A 26390-nucleotide genomic window follows, 5' to 3' on the forward strand; every position below is an offset into this window, starting at 1 on the left:
ACATTTTCATTTCTGAAGTATATGAAATATGTATACATCCATCATAGCAGGCAGTCTGTGAAATATACAGAATTGTAAAACATTGACAGGTTTCACAGACACAGTGGCATTACCAGAGGTCATCATGTCTGAAGAAAAAAAACGTTATGGGCATGGTATAAAAAAGTGAATTTTCAGCAAAAAAAGTACGCTAGACACAATGTGATAGTAATAAGATTGTACTCCATTGACATACGAGAAGTCATCATGTAGCAAAATCCGTTTTACGCCTACATTAAGCCGCAAAATGGTCTGTAAAGATGTCTATTAACAGAGAACTAATATAATACATTTTGATCAACATGACAGTTGATAATGAAGGAAAAAGTAGACAACTGTAAGCTACATAATATTTTGCATGAATGTACCAGAGCATTGGCAATTTATTTAAAGTGGTCATTGATTGCAGAACTGAATTTACATTGTTACAGTTGAATAACGACAGTTCAGTGGGTAAAATGGACATACAGTGAACTTCAAAGTCCATTGACACCTCTTTCCTATCTAAATCTCACAACTTGAAACTGCAGCTGTAAAACGATCGGTTTCGAAAAAGCCGAATTTGTGACGTCACAAATGTAGCATCACCTTAGATTTATTTGTACATTTTTATTTCAAGTCTCCACCTTTGATGTTTCAGTGAGTGCTGTTGGCCGTGTTGCGTCTTTGCCCCGCAGCTTCACTCGTAAACCAACCAATCAGCACGCAGCTTGTATATTCATGAGCATACCATAAAAGGAAAAAACTTAACGTTTAATTCTGGGGCTATTTCACAGGATGCATCAGGGCTCATAGAACAGCACCCGAGCCATTTTCAGCCCAACCAATGTTACATACCCTATTTGGAGACCTTAAGGAACAGTGTGAAAAAAACAGTCAATCACCCCTTTAAAATTATGTTAAATTGATTTTAGGATGTTCATAAGTAACCAGATGTGGAGGTTGAACAAGTACTTTTGAGAATTTCAATTGTGATCTGACAATTGTATCACCAGCTGCATCACAGACGCTGCATTATCTGTAATTCCAGAAATCTGTGTGCGTCATCGACATCGCGGGCACTGTGGCTTATCTATTATTCCAGGACTCTGTGTGTGTGCCACCAATTTTATCACAGGCACTATAAGGCATCTATAATTCAAGGAATCTGTATTTGTGTGTTTCACTGACATCTTGATCACCGACTGCATCACAGATACAATGATTTCAGAATAACAGAAACGTACAAAGCCTACATTTTACTTATATGGTAGTTTGTGATATCATACGTTTAGGCTGATGCTACATAAAATATGGGAAATAGTGCATATAAGGTGGCTTGTGCGTAGTGCAGGTGTCAATGGACTAATAATAGATAATAGTTAAATGTCAGTGGGAGCCTTTGGCCTTGTTGAAGAGGCCAGTAGCGGATGGAAAGAAAGTGGCGTGAGGTTTTGGTCCTGATGGACTGCAGCCTTCTGCCGGAGGGAAGTAGCTGGAACAGAGTGTCCAGGGTGGGAGGAGTCGGCTAGAAGCTTCCTCGCTCGCCTCAGGGTCCTCGAGTTGTGCAGGTCCTCGAGCGTAGGCAGATTGCAGCCAATCACCTTCTCAGCAGAGCGGATGATATGCTGCAGTCTGCTCTTGTCCTTGGCAGTGGCAGCAGCGTGCCAGATGGTGATGGAGGAGGTGAGGATGGACTCAATGATGGCTGTATAGAAGTGCACCATCATTGTCTTTGGCAGGTTGAATTTCTTCAGCTGCCGTAGGAAGTACATCCTCTGTTGTGCTTTCTTGGTGAGGGAGCTGATGTTTAGTTCCCACTTGAGGTCCTGGGAGAGGATAGTGCCCAGAAAGCAGAAGGACTCCACAGTGTTGGGGAGTTGCACAGGGTGATTGGGGAGAGTATGGCTATATTCTAGCCCAGAGAAGATGGAAGCGTTTCAGGATCATGTTCACATGTGGGTTCTTTTTGCATGATAGAGCTTTAACCTGTATTTGTGGATGGCACGGCAAAATGCTCACAGACAATAAGTTCTGGAGGTGTTTCTGAGCCCATGCAAAAAATGTCATTACAGAATCATACCTGTTTTTTATGCAGTGAGTGCCTGAAGATCACAGGCATGCAGAATTCATTTCCCCCCTTGTCCCTTAAACATAGAGATGTCTCCAGTTTCTCTGAATTGTATTATATTATATACTGTAAATGATTATATATTCAAAGTCTTCATAATTTTACGTTGAGGAACATTATTCTGAAATGGTTCCACAATATGTAGATAAAGGTTTTTGCAGATTGGTGAACCCCTGCTCATCTTTACTTCTGCCTCTCTAAGATATTGTTTTTATACCCAATCATGTTACTGACCTGTTTGCAATTAACCTAGTTAGTTGCAAAATGCTAGCTGTTTATTTTTTGTAACAATTACTTTTTCCAGCCTTTTATTGTCCCCGTCCCATCTTTTTTGAGACATGTTGCTGCCATCAAATACAAAATTTCAAAATGTTTTCCTTAAAATTATACATTTCATCAGTTTAAACATTTGACATGTTTTATATGTTCTATTGTGAATAACATAATTGGTTTATGAGATTTGTAAATCATTATATATTCTGTTTTCATTTTTATTTTACACAACGTCCCAACTTCTTTGGAATTGGGGTTGTACACGGGAGAGGAGCAAAAGCATAACAAACTAGAGAGGGTACAATTTCTGGGGAAATTGTGGGGTGTGCTCCTGTATTTTTGTATGCCCTTTGACTGGTTAGCTTCTGCGATTCCCACACAGCAGAAGTCTAGAAGTTAGCTAACTCTACAATTATCCTGGGGCTAGGTCTGAATCTGGATATATCATTTTGGCACATTTGGCAGATATTACCAGATATTGCCGGTATTACCATTTAGTGAGACAAGACCTGAAGTGAAGCCAGACCATTCAAGACATTCCCAGGGGCGGCGCCAGAGAATTTTTTATGCAGGTGCTAAGGGAGTGCTATACCATTGACTGCGCAATTCTAGCCTGTCGTCATACTCATAATTTTCTAGTCAGAATATGAGTCTGAGAACTTTCCGTTGGGCTGTGAGCAGGGTTGCCCGGTCTGTGTGACAAAACCAGCCCAATGACCAATCAAAACCAACCCCAAACCAGCCCAATGGCCAATAAAACCAGCCCAAAAACTAGCCCAACATCAGAACTCAAAATATGCCCCTGCCAAACCATATACACTGCTTTTAAAGTCCAACAGCATTGTTATCATTGCCAAATGTATTGTATAATCTACAAAGTAACACCAATTGTTAAGTATGTCAGTTTTCAAGAGGTTTTCTCAGGAGACAGAGAGCATTAGGCACGTGTGTACACGCACAGTGCGTGTGTGTATGTGGGCGTGTCACATGTCCATGTGTGTACATGCTGATCTGGAGTCAGTTTGGTAGGATTTGGGTATAAATAAATTATCTCATTTAAAATGTGGATTTTTATACAAAGATATTCATGTAATTTGCATGCAAAACACGTCTACCCAAACCAGCGGACAAAAAATTCAACCCGCGGCAACACTTGAAAAGTAGCCCAATTCCACCGGAAAACCGCGAACCTGGCAACACTGGCTATGAGTATGGGGCGTGTTTCAACCAAACTTGTAAAACAAATGCCTCTTCGCTCAATTGGATAGACCTACAACCAATCAGAGCAACGTAATATGTTGTTTGTTGAAAACGAATTAAACCCAAGTGCTCTTTGGTGACGTGGTTGATTACGTTAGGCCTACTGTTGATCATCTGTTCATCATTGTATACAGCCCACCCTGACAATTTCATTGTTCCGAACAGCTCCTGTTCGGACATAGTTTTTCCCCAACCGAGGTTCCCCAGCTTCCCTTTTTTGTGGGCGGGGCTAAGTTGGGCTGGCAGCCAGGCTAGCGAAATTCTATATAAATACAATCTGGGCCGCCTGGGCCAGAGTGGGACCCATTTTCAGCCTGGCAGTGTAATGGCCAAAGCCAGCCCATCCCCCACCAGGGGCCGAGCCATACAATCGGGGCTTAACTCAAACCCAGAACCTAAGGTTTTTGATGCGAGGTGAAATCGGAACTTCACAGGAATGCGCGCGAGCGCATAGCATTGTTTTTTGCATTAATTTCAGTGCAAAATAGGTTTTTTTCGCTTTCTGTAGGCCAATATAAACATTTCGTTGGACTGATATTGTGATATTTTCCGGAAATTACAACCCAAATTTGTACCTGAAAGATTCAGGCCTTTTCCTGGCATCTTTTCCCCATCCATTTTATTATTTTCGTATCAGCTTAATCTTGCTAACTCCACAACAATAAATTATTGTTTAGGGCTGTCTCCATGGCAACAAACTTGGTACACGCACTTGTGTTTGAGAAAGAGAGCATGCGCGACAACTGAAAACTGCACTTTGAATCCATGGTCTGATCATGCACTTTAATAAATCCCATGGATTTGGTACTTTTTAAGGTGGTTCCAGTAGTTGTTTTGGGATATGAACCCGGGACATCTCGCAACAAATGTTCTAACAAAGAGACAACGACTATGCAACACAAAGCTACTCACAACTTTACAAACATCTACCTCATGGATGTTAGATCCCGGACGTTGCTTGCTTGCTTTCCTACAGGTACACTCTTGCACTTTTGAGGTTCATGTTGTTTCATTGTAACTTGTTTGTAACTACAAGCTCTAATGTTTCTTCCCAATAGCATTTATTTGCTTTTCACAATGTAGGCTTCATGTTTTGACTACCCGCAATGTTGTTGTTTATAATCATTGACCTATGCACTTTTGTAAACCTCTCTCTTGGAACTCGCTTTGAAAAAAGTGTCTGCTAAATGAATAAATGTAAATGTTAATATACAAAATAATATACAATATACAATACAGTATACTAAACCTGTAATACACATAATAACCTATACTAACCTTATAAACCTATACAAACCTAAAGACAAGTGGGGTACAATTAGTGCAATAGTGCTGATAGTGCAACCAGTGGCTGAAAGTGACAGTGTGTAAAGTGGCTAGTGAGTATGGAGGACCAAACCTGCCATATTTAAAAATGAATGAACGAATAAATAAATGTCCACATCCATGCATTTAGACATAAATAAATGAATACATGTACTAATTAATGCACAATTGTCAATCAATATTACCTTATAATTTACATGTATTTATGTATTTATTTGTGTATTCATTTATTTATTCATTTATTTATTCATTCATGTATTCATTCATTTATTCATTCATGTGTTCATTCATTTATTCATTCATGTGTTCATTCATTTATTCATTCATTTATTCATTCATTTATTCATTCATTCATTCATTCATTCCTGTATTTCTTCTTCTCAATATGTTAATGAGATGTGTCAATCAAAATAGGTAGGCGTATTTGACACACCATTGGCTAATCGTTTTCCACGCTTTGTATTCGATTATGTAGCCTTACATCCATCCTTGCTGTCATGGACAAGATAGCCTACATGGACAGGCTGGCCGACCTTGTTGAAAATAAAGATTTAATTCACCATATATGATATTTGGATAAACAAACCTGTTATAAAGATTTTACTACGTTAGTTGTGGGCTATCACTTAACACCCAACTTCACTACGCTGACCGGCCAACCATGTGTTTACCCCGATAAAAACGTTAACATTTTAAAATAAAAAATCCTGATTGTTGATTGTCAAACCAACATATTTGTCCTGTGTGTAAGAGCGACATAGACAATCTGGCATATAGCCCCCAATCAAGCAGAAGAGAAATTTGTGAAGATTGACGACACAAAGTTAATCATCGAAGATGAAAAGTAGCTTAGTCCTAAATGGAGTTGTATGCCCCATAGCACATATTTTACAAAGACTACGGCAACAAAAGCCAAACGTTGCCACGTTATGTTGGGAATGGGATGCCGTTGCGACGGTTATTGTTGGAGCAACAAGTTGCCTAAATAGCCTGTAGCCTATGCCATGTTTATGTACATGTCAGCTTTACATGTAGAAAAGAAAATCTCAGAGAAGGTGAAAGGCTTGGTGACCGGCGTGGAGAAATGCGCGTCTAGTGTGAACAGCATCGCGCCATTCGTAGTATATTGTGGCGCTCCAGGGCGCTTCGCAGCAAATGTGTCCCAGGCGTTAGCTAGATTGAATCTATGGCTCTGGATTGATTGCAATGTCTGAACATCAGTTTCCACGCCTACTGGCCTCCTCTCATTATCATATTGGGAACAATGAATGAATGAATGAATGAATGAATAAATGAATAAATAAATGAATAAATAAATGAATGAATGAATAAATCAATCAATAAATCAATACATAAATCAATACAAAATAAATAAATACATAAATGTAAAATATATGTAACTATTGATTGACAATTGTGCATTAATTAATATATATATTCGTTTATTTCTGTCTAACTGCATGGATGTGGACATTTATTTATTCTTTCATTCATTTGTAAATATGGCAGGTTTGGTCCTCCATAAGTGAGAAAGTGTCGAGAGTGTATCAATGTCCATATCAATGTCCATTCAGAAGCCTGATGGCCCTTGGAAAGAAACTGTTGTCCAGTCTGTGAACCGGATGCTTTGGTATCGTCTGCCAGAAGGCAACAGAGTAGAAAGACTGAAGGATAGGTGGTAACAGTCTCTTAGAATCCTGCCAGCTTTCTTGAGGCATCGTGTGTGGTAGGTGTACTGTAGGGCTCATCCAGTAGGTCCAGTAACAATCAGATAGCTCTTCTTTTCTTTTTTACTCTCATAAATTAAAATGTTCCACTTTTCTCCCATTCATCTGGTTGTGCCATCCTTTTTTCCCTTTTCTGCTCTTTCCCTTCGATTAAATGAGTGTAAAACCTTTGTTTTGTACAATACGTGTCTGTGTTTATTCTATAGTTCAATGTCGTTGCTGGTGATGACTTTGGTCCAACGAGTGATGAGGAGTCATCCTATGATGTGGCCTCATATGTTCAGATATGGGATTATGGGCCTTGACTTCCCACTTCCACATTACATTTACATTACATTCAGTCATTTAGCAGACGCTCTAATCCAGAGCGATTTACAGTAAATACAGGGACATTCCCCCGAGGCAAATAGAGTAAAGTGCCTTGCCCAAGGACACAACACCATTTGCACGGCCGGAAATTGAACCGGCAACCTTCTGATTAATACCCAGATTCCCTAACCGCTCAGCCATCTGACCCTGTATACACACACAATCATATACAACGCAACCAGGTACACTTTGTTCAGAGGCTAGCATCAGGAGACACACACGCATCTGACTGTTCATTCCGCAGTTCAGGTGATAGACTCTGAGGTGTAGCTGGTGTAAGCTACCCCTCAACCTCCTCACTGACCTCAGACCCACCCTCCTATGCAGATGTCAACACCTCAGACAGACTCAACTTTGCCTTGTGTACACACACCACTCAGAATGTACACCACTTCAACTAAGAGGGATCGCTAATACCTCACTTTAATACCAAAAGCTATAATAAGCTTATAATTATGCTCTGTGGATAATAGAGTATATAGTATAATTATGAGATAGCTGGTCTAACATGAGTGCATTGATTTACTGACCTTGAAAATAAGTGGCCTTCAAAGTGCCGGTATGAAGGCTAATATTTCTAACCTCTTTTTTGAAAACCTTGATTTGGAGTGTAGTGGAATGTGTTTTGTAATATAAAAAAATGTGTGTGTGTGTGTGTGTGTGTGTATATATAGAGAGAGGGAAAGACAGAGACAGTTATTTACTGTTACTCAACATTCATGCCATTATTGGCTCTTACCTCATATCACTGAGGATCTCTCAAAGTACGATGCTGAATATTATAGTTCTGTGGTTGTGTATACTGCCCTGAAGGCAGTATTACTTTACCGGCATGTAACTGTGTATTTAATGTATGCAGTATAAAGCCGGGGTTCATACTATCATCATACTACAACATACTATCATCATACTACAACATACTATCATCATTTTATTTAATGAAAACTTGCTAAATATGTTTATTTTATTATTTTTTGTTACCAGAGTGGTGTCAAAGTCACAAATGAATTGGGATGTGCATACTGTATGTTTTACAAGTTTAATAAACAATGTTTACGTTTTTTGATTACAGTGCTATAACAGTAACATGCAAACACTGGCAGACATAGACCCCTGAAAATTGTTTTTGAATCACTGGTTTACTTTCAATATTCAACAGAAGCAACAGTTACAGATAATGGATAGTTCCATAGCAATAGTTCTTTCACAAATATGCAGCTGCATGCAGTATATGAACTATGCATGATGTCCATCATATGAGCGGGCAGTCTGTGGAATACACGGAGTTGAAATACATTGACTGCACAGAAACTGGCATCACCAGAGGTAATCATATCTGTGGGGAAAAAAATAGTTACGTGCGTCGTACAAAAAAAAAAGGTGAAACAATTTTAAAGTTTGGCTAGACACGATATGATGCTAATATGATCATAATCTATCGACATACTATTATTAGTCGTTATGTAGCAAGATGCATTTTTACGCCTAGGTTAGGCCGAAAAATGGTCTGTAAAAATATCTATTGAAATCATTTAAATTTATTAATTTAGCAGGCGCTTTTATCCAGAGTGACTTCCAAGAGAGATTGACCCCACCTTCCATATGATCGAGGGATGCTCTCTGTGCTCTCTCTCAGTAACATGTCTGAGAACACAGTGTCCGGGCTGGATCTTTTACCATACCTAAATATTAAAGAAAAAATTAATCAATTTACAGAAGCAACATGTTTTTCTTCTTACTTTAAAACATCTTGCCAAACGAAACACCAGTCTTCAATGTTCTCGTTTTACCGTTGCACACTACAACAGCCTATGTGATACCGATTTACAACAGCATCTATTGTCGTGGAAACTCACCGCTGTCTCGTGATGAGGTTGATATAGTGTCTGAGCGCAGAGTAATACTTTGCAAGTTCCTCTGGGGGGGCGTCTTCACGGGGGCTCGCTGGCTTGGAAGGATACGCGTCAATCATTGAGTGGACGCAAATCAGCGCGCAGAGAGCCAGCACACCAAGTGACATCGCTGCGTTTGGGCGCATCTACACTCACCCAAATCACAAGTAGGCTACATATGAGCAAATCAAACAATTGATAAATGAAATTGCTCAAACTCCATTTTCTATCAAAATTAAATAATGAATATTCACAAATGTATTCCGTAGCCTATACAATGAGAACCGTTTTAATATCAGCAAGGAAAACATATAGTTTTTACTCACATTTCCTTGTAAACAACGTCGTATGTACTTGACTGAGCTACTGTATCCAACTCTGTCAGGTTCCTAACATCGTGTGAGTTTTATAATACGCTGCACAAAGGGCGCATTGGCGATGAGGAGGAAGAGTGCCCAAAGAAGGCAAACGTCATCTTCCCACTTTTTCGTAGAAAGGATGACGATTTTCATTTCATCAGTAAAAGTACCTACTTGAAACTGTAATAATAATACATGGAGGGTATGATGTTTCAGTGAGTCAGTTTGTCACCCAGAACTAGGATTTGGTTGTATGTGTACAACACATTTATTTCTAGGTTACAATGTAAGCCATTCTGTTTTCGCTCACACAAACACTCAACACACAACACACAAACTGGAATCTAATAAAGGACCTTCAACCCTTATTAAATGCTCCCAACCTATTTTGCATGTGAAATATTTATAATCACAAAGCCAATATCAAAGGCCAGCTAGGTCCCCATCGCTTTTATCTCCAGACAGATTTGACCGTTTAATATTACTTAGTAAATAATATCGACACCAAATGGCATCTATAACTTGACCGGCATGCTAATGAGTCTCCCGGTGACGGAATCTGAATAGCCTACGATGAGCTAGATTGCAACGGTATTCACAAATGCCAGCTCACAATGGCTTGATGCATTTGAAAACTTAATTAAACCCTTTTGAATGTCATTGTTTTTCTGTATAAAACTGTCAGAGCTTATCTTGAAAAGGGCTATGAGCAACTGTACTCATTAAACATGAATCGAAACGGTTTTATAACAGTGAACAGTAACGTCAATCACCACAGCAGGTGGTATATAGGCTACTGTAGCCTAACTTGTTTGCTCGTCAAAGTAAGCCTTCACTCAAATGAACATTTGAGACATTGTCCTAAAAATATATTATTTTTAGTTTATAGCCTACGTGTGCTGCATGAATAACCCTTCTCTTATCTCCATCTGACTGACTCAATTCTTTGTGACTTAAATTAGTTTCCAACACGTCCACTAAAAGGTTTGACTTTGCCAAATGTAAAACTATGTAAAAGGCTGTCATCTAAAAACAAATAAACAGGGAGAACAGTGAATAGTTTGAACACCTTCTGCGTGCCTCACAAATCCAACAGACGGGCACTCAATCTAGTGTCACTGTAATGCAAGGTTTCAGACAGGGTCAACAGAAACAATTGTGTCTAAATGTCTAATGTAGACTATGGATGGTCTGCATTCCTCTTGGAATTAGGCTAGAAATAGTTTATGTAGTGCAATGCAATCTAATTCCGGAAAATGGGAAGTGATAGATTTTCTTTAAAGAGCATTATCAAGGGGTGTCAGTCAAATCAGGAGTCAGACAGCACCAATGGTTCAGAGCTGACGTTTAAAAGTATCCAAAAGCAAAACCTCAAAAGTGTAACTCCAGATAACTTTGTTTGTGGAATATACCAAGCTCTACATCAGTCTGCATCTCACCTCCTCTTGATCCATGGAAGTATACTGTGCATGCTCACATTTTTCAACCAAGGTTGTCAATAACATTCAGCACACCATCTATTCCCATACAAAATGTCAGAATCTTTTTTATTCTTTGCAAAGCAAATGCAGAATAAGGCAAACATAACCTGGGCGATTAAACATTCTAATTGCACATTTAAAAAGGGTGAACAGAAACAAATATGTGCACATCTTAACTCTTGACAAACAAATATTTAAAAAGAAAAACCATGCCATCAAACAAATTTCCCTAATATTAGTTTCTCATGCCTCGTCTGACTGAAAGCAATGGTCAGCCAGGACCTCCGCAGCAGTGAGCCTTCTTTCAAACACCAGTTTAGAGAGCAGAGCTTGCAGTTTTGGAACCTGACCAAAGACAATACACAACATTACATTTTGACTAAAAGGCAATAGCTTAAGTGGCTAGTCAGAGGTAGCAGATATTTAAACACACGTTCAGTAATTGGTACATTTAAATCAAGTCAAACTTTATATGGTGCATTTCATACCAAGAGGCAACACGTGGGGAAAAATAGGTTGGGGGAAAACCATCAACGTCACTTACCAGTTTCAGTTCATCAAGGGTGTTCAATGCACCATTGAAATCTGGAACATGAAGCTGTAGAGTGACAAATGACTGGTGTTTATGTGCTCACTGCTTTTCAGACTAAAAGCATCTCTGTGTACGGTATATATATATAAAAAAAAGGGACGACCAAGACTTTTCCATGACAATATTCGACAACTTTCTACAGACGAGAGCAACATACAGCGCGTGCTCAGTGTGAGACTGTTAGACTAATGATCTGAATGGTGAGGCGTCCTCTCACCCAGAGCAGGAGACAGCCAAATGAGAACATGTCACTGGCTGGAGATGGGGGAGCGGAGCCCTGGCAAAGCTCTGGGGCCACCAGGCTCACGGAACCTGCCACCATCCCTCTGCTCACCGCCCTTTGCTCCTGGAACCGTCACAAACACATCAATCTTTATATAATTGGCACTTCATGTGGGAAAACAGAGGCAACATGCTGGGGGACAGCAAAGGATCTAAAAAAAAATCCACCAAAACTAACAAGGTCGGATTATGTAGTACTGTAATGCAATCCCACATCTTTTGCACAATATCAAATGGTGAACGTGACACACGAAGGTGACTTCATACAGGGATATGCAGTGCTCGGCTAGTCCAGCTCACTCACAGGTGTCTTGGTGAAGTCAAAGTCTCCCACCATGCCTTGCTGCCGGTTGAGGACGAACACATTGCTGGGGTTGAGAGAGGCATGTGTGATGCCCACAGCATGCAAACGTTCTAGTCCTTGGGCCACTCCCTTCATCACCTTACAAACCTCCTGTTGAGAGACACAAGCTCTTTTAGACCCAAATCAGCTGCCAAGCCCTGTCCCATGATGCACCTAGTATCACAGTTGACTGGAAATACATTGGAAAATCCAACCAGCCGATAAACATGGAGGTGAACTTCTGAGCATTCCACAAAGGATTTGGCTACGGGGCACAGGGGTAGATGAAACAGTTTCAATAAGCCACAGAGGGGGACAGGGATATGGACATGTCATTATTGGGGACAACTCACTGAGGTGGACAAGGGACAGGCTGTCTGAACGGCCTTCAGACTCCCATTGGGGAAATATGGCACCATTACATAGGCAAGCGGATCAGACTGCAAGAGACAGGTAGACAGCACAGTACAGTAAAAGAGGCAGACATGTCATGGTCGCAGTATGGTTCAAGAGGTTACGGAAACTGTTTTGTGGACTGGTTGGGGCAATGAGATGGATCCAGTTCCGTACCTTGCTGAAGAACAGAGCCAGGAGTGGGAGTAGCCCAGCGACAGCCTCACCCTGTGTCCTGGCCCGGTGGAACTGGGCGGTTCTCTCCAGAACCCTCTCCTCCACCTCCTCGTTCACGGTGTAACTCTGGGGGAATTCACAGAACACCCCACTGTTACAGTAACAAGAGTAAGTTTACAGTAGCATATGGGAGCTTGGGCGTTTGGTACAAAAATATAACTTAACAAGCCCTTTATTTGTCTCCACAGACGAATGGGATCATTTTACAAATATATGTCTTTATATCAGGCACCTTTAGTATAACCCTCTGTCCCTGGAACTCCGTGTGCACCAGCGGTCTGTGGTCGCTCAGCTCCCTCATAGGCTCAGCATCAAACATGTCCTTGTCCAGACTACTCACCAGCAGACCTCCAGAGCTCTGCACAAACCACAGGACCTCCTGTCACAACACCCAACGGGCACCCTGAAATGCTTCTGAGGTTTTGAGCCGTCGGGAGCTTTGTGGTGTTTGATTGTTTGATGTCTGGTGTGCGATTCTGGGGCTGCTGGGCTCGATGCGGAGCTGCTCACCATGAAGCTGTGGATGTCTGTCTCTGGGTAGAGCAAGGGAAGCTCTGGGAAGCCGTCCTCCACAAGTGCACTTAGCTTGGTCTATCCAATTAAAAGTGGTAGAAAACGTATGGATGTGCTGATGTATAAAAAACGTTTTTATACAAAACACGAGTCAAACCACATACATATTCCTCCTTTTCTCGTGCGATTTCTTGGAAAAGGGCTTTTCGGGTTTCCGCTATCTCCTCCTTCTTCTTCAAGATCTCTGTTAAGTCCAGCTCCTCACACTGCACAGGGGCAAAGTGGCGTCTTTAGTGTTATCAATACCTGTGCCATCCAAAATCAACAGTCCCGTTTCCCCGTGCCTGGCCTCACCTCCTCCAGACTACTCTCTTCCACCTGTCTCCACCGCAGCTGAGACCTCAGAGTCCTGATGCGCTTCTTGATGGAGATGAGGGTGTCTGGCGTGGGGCTGGCAGTCCGCCACTGCAGCATCTCCCCCTTAAACGGAACACGGATTGGAGAGTGGGGAGACTGTGTGGAAGACGACCTCCAAAGGATTCTTCCAAGACAATTTGGGGACAAAAACTATTCTCACACCTTAGTATTCATCAGGTACTTTTCCATCAAATCATTCAGGACCTTCTTCTCCTCATGAATGTGCTGCATCACTTTGTGAAAAGCGTTGGTCACGACCTTATTGTTCTGGTTGTTGGGTTCCTAGAGACTTCACAAACTTAATACAAGGGCACTGGAACTGTATGCTAGATTGGAGACCTCACTGAATTAACATTTAGAAACCATTCAAACTCACTGATTTATAGACGTCCATCTCCTTGCACACATGCTGCTCTGCCTGCTTCAGGATTTCACTTATACCACCAACTAAGTCTGTCACACTCACTGACGTTTTATTGGACAGACAGAAGAACTGAACAGAACAAAGATTAACATGATCACTATGCATTGTACTCCTCAACAACTTGAAATGCATTGCAGTTTTTGAAGTGCACCATTGGTAAAACATATGAAGGGCTGTTTGTTTTGGCTTAACCCTTTGATGGACTGTACTGTACCTTGCCAATGTTCTCAGACCAGGTACACAGGGCACCCAGGGCCTTGTCCGTCTCATCTCGAACACTGCTGGACTGCTGGTGTGTCTGGGTCTTCCACTGGTAATACTGCTCAAAAGCATGCTCGTCCACCTCTTCTGGGGAGAACGGACCAAAGACTGCAGCCAGGGACGTGCTCACCTCCTGTGGGATACAAACATTGGCAAAAAGTTCAGACATTGGTGGATAAGCATTTGATGTCCAATATAGTTGATCGGATTCAAAAAGGCTCATCGTTTACAAACTCTTCCAGAAACTTGGATTGTTAGTTCTTGTACCTCGAGTTTCTCTAAGCGCTTTCTGACAGGCAAACTCTTTGCCTCTTCCAAGAAGGCTTCCACAGTGGCAGTCAGCACACTGCGCACCTTGTTTCTGTTGGTGATCAAATCCCCAAGCTGCTCCATCTGTGCAATTGAGGTCAAAACGGTCATTTCACACCATAAGAAATTGTACTCTGATGGGATATGATTACCGTCAAGAAGACAACTCACCGTTTTACACTCTCTCAGCTTCTCCAGGGCCTGCATGTAATCATGGCGTGCCGTGTCCAACTTCCCCATGGTGACAGGGGCAGAGATGCTGTCGTTTATGACTGTGCTAATAGACTCCATCAGGCTGTCACTATCTGTCAAACCCGGGCTTCTTTCCCTGGTCCACCAAAATACATGAAGACCCATTCATGAAAGGCAAAGGCAGCTCAGTGGCTGCATACATGCTGTCACTTTAATACCATCGCCCTGTTAATAAATAAATCGTAGCACAAGCGGGTGTGACACTGTCAATATTTTGAAGCCTCGCCGTACCTTAATCCCCTCAAAGAATTGACTTTCTCTGCCAGTCGGCAAAATTGCTCAGACACTGCAGAGTCCACAAGCGTATCCATTTCCTTCTCTTTTCTTTGCATTTCTCCCCTAGCAGACTAGGCACGAGGGAGAGATAAACAAACACCAGTCTTATTTAGAGACCCAGCAGTAGACAAACACACAGACTGAGCTAATGAGAACATCAGCCCTAGACCTTTATGTCCAAACACACGACATCACCACTGACTGCAACCCTACAACGTCCCTCCCTCCCTCCTCGTACCTGCACTACCACTCCACATCCATACTTAGGGTCCTGCCAACAACAAAAAGACCACTTTTGTACATATTCATTAATTTGATTAATATTCCAATAATAGGAGTGTGTGAAAGTAGGATTGTTTGGATGAACAACTCAAGTCTTCTTGAAGCTGTTATAACTTACTAGCACCTGCAGATCCACATGGCTTGTTGGTAGGCCTAACCCTGCGTGTCCACTACAGCGGAGCGGGCGGCGCGTCGGCTTCCAATTCGTTTTCAATGGAACCGGGCGTTGACGCTCGCATAGGGAATTGTGGGAGCATCATTGGCCGGTTTCATTAAAAAAGAATGAATTGGAAGGCGACGCCGACACGCCGGGTGTCGTGGACACGCAGGGTAAGCGTAGTCACACCCATAATAGCAAAGCGTGATTAATGCACAGACCTCTCACAACCTCACCTCAAGCTTAAAGTTTGCAACTCGCAGGTGTTTCTCAAGCTCTTCCGATTTGCCCCGAAGCAGATCCCTCTCCACCTTATAGTTCTTGGTCTCTCTCAGGTTTTCCTCTTTCAGCCTCTGACACAGTGATAACACACGACAGTGAAGAGGCACACGTCAGTCACTCCACCCTGATCCTCTAGGCCTATTGCCCTGCACGTTTTTGATGTTTTCCTGATCCGACACACCTGATTCAAAGAACTGTTTTGTCAATCAAGGTTCTGCAGAAGCCTGATAACGACCCGTTCATTTGAATCAGGTGTGTAGGAAGAGGGAGACACCTAAAACATGCAGGGCAGTTGGTCCAGATTACAAGGGTTGAGAAAGGCTCTTGTAGATGCCTGTAGCTGTGACTGAGATGTCTACTTTCAGACAACAACCTGCAACTCTGAGCGAGTATCACTCAGTTCTTTCTCCTTTTGCTGGGTAATCTGTTGCTGAGCATCGTGTTCTGCCTTCAGTTTCTCATTCTCCACCAAAACATCCAATTCCATGTTTATTTTGATTGCGTCGTCTGGCTGTGGGGCTGCGACTACGTTTTTCTCCCTATAGAACATAAAGACAAAAGATCAGGTTTGCCATTAAAAGGTTATAATTAAACCTCTTGACTGTATATCAGTCAATTGTTTTCCAGTAACCAGCAATGAACTGTACATCAGTACTGATCACCACATTGCAAAACACTCCAAACGGTTCTTTTTAACACAAAGAAACTGCACAGGCCCAGGTTTCCCCCCTTCTCAACTAACTCACTTGGGATGATGAGTCATTTGTAGTTGGATTGTATTGTTCCTTGAAACCATGACAAAGTAAACAACAAAGACCTTATCATCACTCACAAAACCCATCTTTCCTAAATCCCAGAGAAACTTCATGGCGCCAATACTGTTTCACACTGAGAGACAACTAATTTCAAAGTGAAAAGGATGAAACACAGGCCCCTGAGGTGTTGTTGCTCTATAAACATAACCTGCAGAGCTCTGATAGTGGAGAATGGTTCCCGGAGGGAGCAGGAGACAGCAGTATCAGCCCTGCACCAGAGACAGCTACTCCAGCAGGAAGACAGACCCCCCAGCAGCTGTAGCAGGTAATCCAGACCACAGACAGCTAAATAAAAGCCCTCGGTTGTTCCTAGCTAAGAAAACCAAGATGTTCTTCGTCTGTTTCAAGGCATCAGACCCACATGTGGAAATTCCCTCATTTATTGGATTGTGGGAAAAAGAAACTTCAGAGATGAATGACACAGGGCGGAAAAAATAAGCAAATATTAGAATTAAGAACACGTTAATACAGAATAACTGTATATCTGTTCTCAAATCAGCTCTAGAGTACTGTGATATTGCCGTGTTCTCTTAGATCGTGTCTTACTTCAGTGACTGAGGTATCTGGTCACTTAAGACCGGGCGGAGTTTGGGCATGCAGACTGGTGAGGCCGAGACGTCTCCCTCTCCCTGGCCTCTCTCCAGTAGCATGTGGGCCAGCAGGGCAGGGGAGTCCTGGAGGGAGGGCCGGGACATGGAGCTCTCTTGATTACTCCCCGGTAGACTTTGCTTGGCAAACTTCATCCTCATAAGCTCTTCGCCAATGTCCAAGTTGCCCTGGAAAGCCTGAACAAGGATTGTCCCATCGAAGCAGACTGACTTCTTCTGGATACGTACTTTCTTACCGAGTATTAAATTCTGTAAGAAGGCTTTTCCCTGAGTGCACACCAGAAGATAGATATAAAAGATATTTTGTCAGACATGTTTCTAAGATTAATGGAAAAACACTACAGGCACATCCTTGTAGTCATCCCAACACCTTAAGAACAGGCTACTGAGCAGTCTTACCTGCTTGAAGTGTTGGGAGTCATGGTCACATGAGACATGGAAGCCCCAGAACTTGTACTTCTTGGCCAATGATGGGGACTGTAAATCCAATGGCAGTTCAACAACTGCTGATCGACTGACAACCTCTGAATTTCCATAGTCAATGTAGGACACATGGACCTGTACAATAACAGGTTAGATTTAGTTTAGATTTTTTAGATTTAGTTGTTGTCTGTGGTAAATGGTAGGCTACTGTATGGTTTGGTTTAATTTAAAATGAGGCAAAAAGAAACTGCTCAAATCTAAAAATCAAACCACTAATTCGCTACACAACTAAATAAATAAGTATAGATTAGTTTGATCAAAAGCATCAAACTCAAGGCCTTCTAAAACGGCTTACTGCTTCCTCACCTTATCATCAACCTGCTGTTGGACCTTGCATCTATACCAACAGCTGTCCTCAGAGAACACTGCCCCATATATCTGCACATGAAGGACATACAATTCGGATTTAGTCTAGACAGTTGCATTCATCTAGGTCAACTGTAAGATGCCCTCCACTATTAACCTGTTGTCCGATCGCATCTTACCTTCTGAGGAATTGGGGTTCCAAACAACCTTGGAAATTCTGGACACTTGTGTGCCAAAATGTTGCTCATTGCCTCAATTGCTTGGTCCTCATTGACATTCTACACATAGCAAATTATAATCATACTAAAATCATGAAAATTGTACATCGACTAAGCAACATGCCTTGATTGTACAATTATAACGTGAACCACGTGTACCTGTGCCCAAAATGTGATGGCATCCAAAACGTGGGTGACGCCAACAAGCTCCACTAAAATAAATGAGAAATGTGTTAGCCTACAGGTGTAGTAATGGTTTCAATGATTTGAAATTCACAATGCTAGTTACTACTCACTTTTCTCACGGTCCATTTTGGTTTGGTCCATGACTTTTTATTGACTAGAAGTGTGACGTAGAAAACTACACAGCGAATAAATATTAGCAAGTAAAATACAATCACAAAATTAGCCGGGCAGTAGACTCAGCGAACTAGACTTGCAAACATTCAAATTTTAACACTTTTATCTGGTAAAATGTAATAATTCTGGACAGAGACTAGTCAACTCCCTGTCTGAATCAGTTAGCCTGTACCAGTCGCATTTCGCATAGTTGTGACAAGTGGACACTTCATATTTCGTTTTAATGTGTTTTATTTTATACAAGTTAAATAGTTAAAGATGCACTCATAGCTCACAGTGAAGTTTGCAAGTTTAGTAAACTAACGATTCATTTGCTGGTTTTTAGTCTCACCTGTCCTTGATTCTGGAGGAAATTATTTTTAACAAATGATGCGCGCGTGATTGCACTCTCACTGCCTCATGGGAAATGATCTAGCCTACAACATTTGGGGTAGCCTATAGGTCTAAAAGTCTCTAATTTATTAGTCATACACTGGTAATATTTTGGATTTTACAATTAATATACGTGTATGTAACACATACACGTATTGTGAACGTATTGTGAACTGCATAGCAACACACAACGTATTTTATTCAAAAGGGCCAATGACCAGGTTCACTTTCACTCATTCATACACAAATTAAAAACATTAGAACGGGCGGTCCACACACATTGCCGCCATCTGCTGAAGGCACTGACATATACCGGTATGCATGCACATTGCACACCAATCTAAAACACAAAAACGTGCCAAAACTGACGTTGTCTTATTTGGTAGGCTTACTGTGAAATAGACTGCATACAATTTTCTACACATCTGCAGGATTTTTTATTATTATTCTGGAAGCAAAAAACAATTGCGACAACTTTTTTATTTTGGTATCAAATAAAAACACGAATCAACTACCCGATCCTCCACCTGTATTCAGTTTTACTTTCAACAGAAATCTAGCCTACCGTAAGATACTTCAAACAGCACATTGAAAGACAGGCAACACCATAATTCTGTTTCCATAAACCCATTTAATCTCAAATATTTTAGACTTTATTTAACCCATAACAATAACATGCTTCGGGTGTCTTCTTCGTTCTAACTCCGAGTAGCCTATCATTCATACACACATGTGTTAGGGTTGTTGAATCACTTGACATCCGCCCCATACATGAAGTCGTCGGGTAACGTCTCTGGAGGGATGCTGGAGAGTTGCTCATCAAAGGAGCGGAGTGTCCACAGTTTCTCCAGTTCATACAGCTCTCTGGCCTCTGGAAGCATGAAATGGACCACAATGCTTCCTTGAGGGGACAAAAACCATTGGCAAAAATTTAAAAAATGTTCAGCAAAGAAAGCTTACTACCCCAATAGCCTGATGCTGACATTTCAGAATCACACCATACCAAAGTCAATGCACATCCAGTCCACTGCATCCTTCCCTTCAATCCTGGCATGTGGTTCGTTGTTTTTCTTTAATAATTTATGCTGCCAAATACATACAACGTGTGTAAGAAATTTTTGCTATCATCAAATCCGGTGCACAAAATTCACAGAACCACCTGAAACACTAATACAAGTTATCTAAATTACAACTTACCACTTTAATGGCATAAAGAGCCATTGCACGGAGGTGTCTTGTTGAGGAACCACTGACAACAATGAAGTGGTCTGTGTAGTTGACTTCTTCAGGAACTTTTATTACACATATATCTACGGCATTCTCCTGACGGAGCAGAGACACCATCACATCAATGTTGAAATCCCGAACTGTTTCTGTGGGCAAAGAGAAACTCCGGTTTTACTTCGGCTATCAAAAGGCTTATAGGCCAACCATCAAGACAAAGTTTGGTGTGGCAAGAACATCCAACTTAATGACAGTGACAACATGATTCTTCTCACTTTTGACAGATTCTTCCTTCGTACAAATTCCATTTTGTTGTTCTTCACATTTACCGGGACTGCTCTGTTCCGAAAAACTGTGCTCAGTGCGCTGATCGGAGTAATATCTTGATAAACTGTAGGGGCGACAGGCAGGCAGGTACTGTTGATCATGGGCAAGACATGTGTAAAGCCGATGTAGGAGCCCTTTCTGCCGAGCATTTGAAATCAAACGTGAGCCACTAAAATCACCAATAGGCCTACACCCTAGAATAACTTTCTGTTCGAAAATTATTGAGAGAAATCCCTTCGAACAAATCCGTATACACATTATTTACACTGTTATCTTGTCATGGTTTGGGAACAAGCATGTTTATTTTGGCCAAGGACTAAAACCAGGAAGTAATGAGGATTCATGAACGATGATTGGTTGGAGGTAATTACTTTGCTGGTTATTACCCTTCCCTAAACGTCCTCTGCTACCATCTAGTGTGTAGGAGGACAACATGTCAGGAGACTTGAGCTTGTGGAAAGAAAATCAATAGTTAACCAATGCATTCCCATGGGCTACTGTTAGAAATATTTCAATGTGCGTGTTATGCAAGCTTAAAACAATACTGTTCAGAAAGAGGAACACCTCTTAGTTGCAACCGCAAGCTTACTTAAACATGCTGACCGTTACCTTTACTCAGCATGTAAAGAATTTTTACTGAGCAAGTAAGCAAAACAGATGTCAAACTCCCTTGTTGTATTGGAACCAGGAGCTCATATTGTAATTTTCCACTCCAAACTGAAGATGTAGTTTTCCACCCCAAGACGCACGCACACGCAAGCTTCAGGATAAAAGAAGAGTGACAGTTCCTCAGACAACTTTGTACCACCATAGACTTGTCTCCTTGCTGCATGCCGCAAGAAATAAACTGCTTTGACTCCAGCGACTCTGAGCACTATTTGATAAAAGATTTTTCTGACAGACCACTGTATATTTTTCACCGCATAGCTGCTTTGAATGAGCTACTTATAGCCTACCTGTGTAGAGCAATCATTATTCCTTGCCAATATTGCTAAAAACAAGCACACTATTAACAAATACACCCCAAAAATGGGAAAATCTGGATTTTAATAGCAAATAATGTGACTCAAACATTTTTATAGATTTAATTTATTTTCAGACATTCACTTACGCAATCATTTTCCATTTCTGAGTGAAAAAATAAATCATATGAAAATTATTTACCATAGTAAGAAACTGTCACCATATAAAATCTACATACGATTCCTTAGCCTGACACGGGCAATTTTTATACAATATAATTTATGGAATTACTTGGCTTCTATATTATCAATAAATCAATCATAGAACTATCATAAAAAAAGTTATCAGCATATCACTCTGGAAGAGTGCAAGTCAGCACTCCTCACGTGAGGCATTTCTATTGATCAGTTCATTTTCTCTGTAATAATCCCTGTGGAGAATGCCCAAAACAGATTTATGTACAGTACCAGTGTAATGCTGTGCATAGTTAATCTGTGTCTCACACCACATGGATTTATCATCACATTAGCCCTCAACCATCAACACTATTGGCGTCCAGGGTCACATTTAGCCTCAGGCCGACAGGGATGTGGTCAGTTAGGCCAGCAAGCTGAGTCACAAAAGTAAACTCCTCTATATCCTAAAGAGAGCAGAGAAAAGGAAAGAAGGACAAGGAAGTAATTGGTTATGTCCTAAGAGGGCACTGCTTTTGTTAACGTTAATGGAATGGTAACGGAACCCATATTTGCCATGTGTCAACCTCTGCCACAGTGTATAACTTGTTTGAAGTTTTAACAATGGGTTGACACAAGATACCTCTTTATTCTATTCACGGACTAAGACTACAGTAAAGGAGAAGATTTGGGGGGGATGAGATGATGACTAAGTGAGACGCATGGGGACACGTACTGTTCTGCATTGTTTGGCGATGGAGCTCTCCCGGAACAAGATGTAGTCAAGCCGACGCCCCACCCAGGGCTGGCCCAGCTCAGGGTAGTCCATAGGGACACCAACACGGGCCACAGGAGGGGAGATGAACTGCTTTCTGAGTTCCTCCCTTTCCAAAGTCCTACGCAGGGATAGACAACAGATAAGAAAATGTATCGATGTTTGACAAACTGCTCACGTCTCAAGCTTAAGGGAAGCATTCTGAAAATTGAGTCATTTCTAAAACGTACCTTTGAAGATTCTCTGGTGTCTTTACATTTTCATTGTACAAAGTCGGTTGCTCCAGTAGAGTACCTAAATATACACAAAAGGTATGTTTAAGGAACTGTCTTAAAATGTTGTTTGTATACATTGACTACACAAATGATGTAGTTCATATAAAATAGTTCTCACCAATCACCCAAGGCTTCTCCTGACCGGGCCCTACCCTGCAGGGGTCTCTATAATCCTCAAATATACTGTGTGCCTGTTCCAGCCTGTCATCTAGCCATGGATAAAAACACAGACTCAACAAGGCAAATGACAGATCTAGGCCTCTCCAGTTACACAATGCACCATGATGAATTAATGATCTCAGTATTGAAATGTGGCGTTATCAATATCAAACACACCAGGTGAGCAGTTGTCAAAGTTGAAATCCCCACAGAGCACGTCAAACAGCACAACCTCATCAGGCTGTTTGTTCATGGCTTGGAACTCGCCTATCCATTTTGTAAGCATGTTTAGCTGCTCAAAGCGAATTTCTCCTTCTCCTGGTTAGATGGGCAAAGAAACACTTCATAACTCAAACTCTCCAAATGTGAGTCTAGAACAGGACAGGGAAAATAAAGTGTGGAAATAACTTACCTTCCGGTGCATGGAGATGAGTGCAGTTAAAATAGCCAACTGCTTTCTTCTCTTTTTGAATCTGACCAATCAAGACCTGGTAACCGCCAACAGCCCTTAATTAGTTCCATTTTTAGATCATACTCATCATAGTACATCAATCCACAATCACAGGTAAGATAATGTACATGTTGCATTGAATAGTAGGTGAAAACTGTGATACCTTAGCAGAGAGCAGGCCTTTGGCTGCTAGTGCGTCCTCGCCCTGGCCATTGGGAAAGCAGTGATACTGAGCCTCAAGTACTGGGTAGCGGCTAGCCAGGAACAAGCCACTGTTCATGAACTTAAAAGAGGAGCAGCTGCCTGGCGGCTGGCAGGCGTAGACGCCCACGTCGTACAGTATGTGACCATACAAGGGTCGGAGGGCCTCGGTTAGCTTCAAAGCAGCCCTCTTGTCAAACACCTCCTCCAGGCATAGCATGTCCACGTTAGCCGGAAACAGCGAAGACACGTCCCAGGGCACATCGTCTCCCTGGCCCAGGCCCTGAGAATGCAGAACACGCGGAGGGTTCCGGTGGCTCTTCCGGCCCTGTTGGTTGGAGTTCTGGTTGGTGTTGATGACGGAAGAAGGCTGGTTAGGAGAAGGCATGGAGGAGGGATCCTCGGTCTCATCACAGGGAACGAACACTACATGGTTACTGGGGTTAGTTGCTGGAACCTCTACATCGGTTTGGTCCTCGTCCTGAGGGTTGGTCCCTGCGGGCTGGCACTCTGTGGCCCCGTATGTGGAGGGGCCAGTGGCCGTGGGGAGAAGGCTGCTGGAGGGACTGAGTGTTCCACAACTGCTGGGGGAGTCTACAAAGATGCGGATGTGCGGTCGGCTCACACCCTGCACGATGCTCTGGCCGATGAGGGCCGCACGGCGCTGCGTGTGGCCCAGGTTGTTGAAGCGCGCCAGGCCGTCTGGCAACAGGCACAGGTTGGCGGTCACAAACCCAAATGTAGCCTTTCCCGTCTGCTCTAAGTCCAAGTTCCTTTCCCCTGCGGATGATGACGTCACCCCCTGGTGGTAGGAGAAGGGCCTGCGGGCAGCTTGAAGCGGACCCCAGAGTAAGAACCCCAGGAAGGCCAGGGGGGCAGTGATGAGGAAGAGTGTGAGGAAGATGATGAAACCAAAGAAAACCTTTAGAGGGTGGAGGTAGCATTCCTGCTCTTGCCGCTGTGTGCGCTCCAAGGTGGTGGAGAGACACACAGCAATAAGGCGATCCAGAGACCAGAAGCAGGGTAGGATGAGGCCCCAGCCCACTGCATGGAGGCCTCCCACAAAACTGTTGGAGAACGGAGACTCACGCAAAGCCATGCCTCCCCACCCCTGTAACGTTACAGTTTTATATGGACAACAGGCATCAGGGCTCCCTGTTCACTTCACTCTGGCCAAATTGTCATTGTGAGGTAAACAGCCTACAGAGCGCCAATGGAACATACGCTGAAAAACAAGCACAAAAACAATTCAGGATGAAAAAATCTATTTCAGGGTGTTTTGACACAGAGGATCATGGTTGTCACATCATTCAACTAACCAAATTATTCGAATTTGTGGATTTGTGAATTCACTGAAATGGTGAGCTATCGACTGGATGTTCAGGGACATCGGGACTCCTTTTTAGGAACCCATCGGTTCAAAGTGGGTGACAGCTGGTGCGTCATTGGGGCAGGCGATCAATTCGCGTAGAGACAGATTACATTGGCTTACTGCGCGCTCATGCAAGGGAGGTAAACACTGCTGGCCAGCATTGTTGGAAAGGAGGGCAAGAATGCAACAATATATGAGTTTGTCGCTCAATCGCTGCTAATCCAGCCGCCACCATCTGCACTTTTCACTAATCGCTGGATGGTGCCTGGCGACAGTTGAGTGCGCTCACTGTTACACTGGGGACCTTGTAACCCACTCATCACATCTAAACTAATAATAGTGAGATACAATTAATAGAAAATTAACTGATTCAACTGTGTATCATTCATGATGATGACTGTCAAGAACACGATACAACATATCGATTACATTAGTGCGTAGCTCTAAATTCAGTCGATATGTGCTGGCTGTGGTGTGTGAAGTCTTGAATCGTTCTGTTGACAGTGTTTTGGCTAGCCTATCTCTACTGTACTACTAGTACTGTACCACGTCGTTAGTCGTACTACGAGTCCGACAACTACTACGATCATTATCGGGGTAATCTATGTATTGTTGGGTGAAAAACGTTCACAGTGGTGGTGTGTCTGATATTGATATTTTAACTGCCACAATGTCATGTTCCTTGTACACCTACAACAATTATTATGTCTTCGTACAGACTGTATGGGCTGCAGACGTTTTGAACAAAAAATAGTAGAGCCGCAAAACACTTGCTAGATTAGACAGCTAGCCTAACGTCAGCTAGCTAAATCGGGAGGACAGTCGAATACTTTTTGTAATACTAGGCTACTATCTAGTAACAAGCAATAGCAGTATAGACTTGTTAGTAACTAATACCAACACCATACGAACACACAGAATCATATATTTCAAGTAATCCAACCGCTTTACCTGGCCGTGTCACTTGCGTGTACGAATCTGACAGGTTAATAGTTCCTCGACAATCGTTAGCTCTCTCTTGCGTTGTTGGTAGTGTTAGTGAAGCAAGCTGTCTACTGTTAAATTCGAACCCATTGAAAATATACGTCCAGTCAAAATATGAACATACGTCAGGTACAATGAATTTGAGTGTTCATACAAAAGCAGGATGGAGGCTAGTTGCTAGCTTCCGTAGCTACAGTAGCAAGCCTTAGGTATGAATCTGTCAGCCTTTCTTAGGGGCTTGCACGTGTACAACCAAAGCGCGTTCACGCTGCTTCCCAAAGCGTCGATGGGGCGCTGTCACAGCACCCAGGTGTACACCTTGATTGTGACCTACAGGTTCTCCATGTCAGGTCCCTTTCCGCTCGCCATAGCCATACACCTGTAGCCTACATGCACAACCCTACAAAATCGTTGCCTGAGTATGTGTATTCTTTTTTTCTTTTCTTTTTTTACAAAAGACTCAGATCA

The 26390-nt window shown here is 42.3% G+C and overlaps 4 protein-coding genes and 1 long non-coding RNA gene across 6 annotated transcripts; 1 reads left to right on the forward strand and 4 right to left on the reverse strand.

The window, feature by feature from the left end:
• Window positions 1-109: 109 nt before the first annotated feature.
• On the reverse strand, window positions 110-9167 carry LOC146300529 (peptide YY-like). Its single transcript, XM_084669234.1, has 3 exons — window positions 8961-9167; window positions 8700-8786; window positions 110-128 (listed from the first exon to the last, which is right to left on the reverse strand). The coding sequence occupies exons 1-3, from the start codon at window positions 9140-9142 to the stop codon at window positions 110-112; spliced, it is 288 nt and encodes a 95-aa protein (XP_084525360.1). The 5' UTR covers window positions 9143-9167.
• LOC146300530 (uncharacterized) lies at window positions 4499-5734 on the forward strand. The gene is made up of 2 exons (XR_014729666.1): window positions 4499-4658; window positions 5484-5734. It is a non-coding gene; the product is annotated as an uncharacterized LOC146300530 (long non-coding RNA).
• Window positions 9168-10875: 1708 nt separating the features above from the next.
• stk31 (serine/threonine kinase 31) lies at window positions 10876-19485 on the reverse strand. 2 transcript variants are annotated; one of them, XM_084703439.1, is made up of 26 exons: window positions 18978-19485; window positions 18583-18647; window positions 18446-18498; window positions 18248-18346; window positions 18069-18140; window positions 17679-17837; window positions 17218-17546; window positions 16230-16395; window positions 15811-15927; window positions 15374-15406; window positions 15091-15206; window positions 14779-14935; window positions 14566-14691; window positions 14252-14431; window positions 13990-14106; window positions 13776-13895; window positions 13551-13676; window positions 13361-13462; window positions 13194-13274; window positions 12916-13041; window positions 12624-12749; window positions 12407-12493; window positions 12015-12164; window positions 11646-11774; window positions 11381-11434; window positions 10876-11181 (listed from the first exon to the last, which is right to left on the reverse strand). In XM_084703439.1, exons 2-26 carry the CDS (start codon window positions 18611-18613, stop codon window positions 11080-11082), a joined length of 2958 nt encoding a protein of 985 aa, XP_084559565.1. In that variant the 5' UTR covers window positions 18614-18647; window positions 18978-19485; the 3' UTR covers window positions 10876-11079. The 2 variants fall into 2 exon arrangements, with proteins under 2 accessions (XP_084559565.1, XP_084559574.1); XM_084703448.1 differs by lacking the exon at window positions 15374-15406.
• A 144-nt stretch (window positions 19486-19629) lies between these two features.
• Window positions 19630-20898, reverse strand: malsu1 (mitochondrial assembly of ribosomal large subunit 1). The gene is made up of 4 exons (XM_084703460.1): window positions 20518-20898; window positions 20216-20391; window positions 20022-20103; window positions 19630-19919 (listed from the first exon to the last, which is right to left on the reverse strand). The coding sequence occupies exons 1-4, from the start codon at window positions 20825-20827 to the stop codon at window positions 19768-19770; spliced, it is 720 nt and encodes a 239-aa protein (XP_084559586.1). The 5' UTR covers window positions 20828-20898; the 3' UTR covers window positions 19630-19767.
• Window positions 20899-21619: 721 nt separating this feature from the next.
• On the reverse strand, window positions 21620-26182 carry smpd5 (sphingomyelin phosphodiesterase 5). The gene is made up of 8 exons (XM_084703471.1): window positions 25890-26182; window positions 23529-24791; window positions 23327-23402; window positions 23092-23232; window positions 22874-22963; window positions 22711-22774; window positions 22442-22601; window positions 21620-22172 (listed from the first exon to the last, which is right to left on the reverse strand). The coding sequence occupies exons 2-8, from the start codon at window positions 24663-24665 to the stop codon at window positions 22065-22067; spliced, it is 1776 nt and encodes a 591-aa protein (XP_084559597.1). The 5' UTR covers window positions 24666-24791; window positions 25890-26182; the 3' UTR covers window positions 21620-22064.
• Window positions 26183-26390: the final 208 nt, after the last annotated feature.

Source organism: Hypomesus nipponensis, chromosome 2 (assembly GCF_054491055.1).
Source record: "Hypomesus nipponensis isolate SF chromosome 2, ASM5449105v1, whole genome shotgun sequence".
NCBI classification, from domain to species: Eukaryota; Metazoa; Chordata; class Actinopteri; order Osmeriformes; family Osmeridae; genus Hypomesus; species Hypomesus nipponensis.

Bases quoted from the DNA above. Each gene is read 5' to 3' on its own strand.
- LOC146300529 (XM_084669234.1), bottom strand. From the start codon at position 9,142: ATGCGCCCAAACGCAGCGATGTCACTTGGTGTGCTGGCTCTCTGCGCG. The intron at 8,787-8,960 runs GTGAGTTTCCAC...TTTAATATTTAG, and splicing joins AACCTCATCACGAGACAGCG to GTATGGTAAAAGATCCAGCC.
- stk31 (XM_084703439.1), bottom strand. From the start codon at position 18,613: ATGGACCAAACCAAAATGGACCGTGAGAAAA. The intron at 13,896-13,989 runs GTGAGTTTGAAT...TGAAGTCTCTAG, and splicing joins AGATGGACGTCTATAAATCA to GAACCCAACAACCAGAACAA. The intron at 13,463-13,550 runs GTGAGGCCAGGC...GCCCCTGTGCAG, and splicing joins AAGAGAGTAGTCTGGAGGAG to TGTGAGGAGCTGGACTTAAC.
- malsu1 (XM_084703460.1), bottom strand. From the start codon at position 20,827: ATGTGTATACGGATTTGTTCGAAGGGATTTCTCTCAATAATTTTCGAA. The intron at 20,392-20,517 runs GTGAGAAGAATC...CTTTGCCCACAG, and splicing joins GAAGGAAGAATCTGTCAAAA to AAACAGTTCGGGATTTCAAC. The intron at 20,104-20,215 runs GTAAGTTGTAAT...TGTATTTGGCAG, and splicing joins CTCTTTATGCCATTAAAGTG to CATAAATTATTAAAGAAAAA.
- smpd5 (XM_084703471.1), bottom strand. From the start codon at position 24,665: ATGGCTTTGCGTGAGTCTCCGTTCTCCAACAGTTTTGTGGGAGGCCTC. The intron at 22,602-22,710 runs GTACGTTTTAGA...ATCCCTGCGTAG, and splicing joins ACACCAGAGAATCTTCAAAG to GACTTTGGAAAGGGAGGAAC. The intron at 22,173-22,441 runs GTACGTGTCCCC...TGCTCTCTTTAG, and splicing joins TCGCCAAACAATGCAGAACA to GATATAGAGGAGTTTACTTT.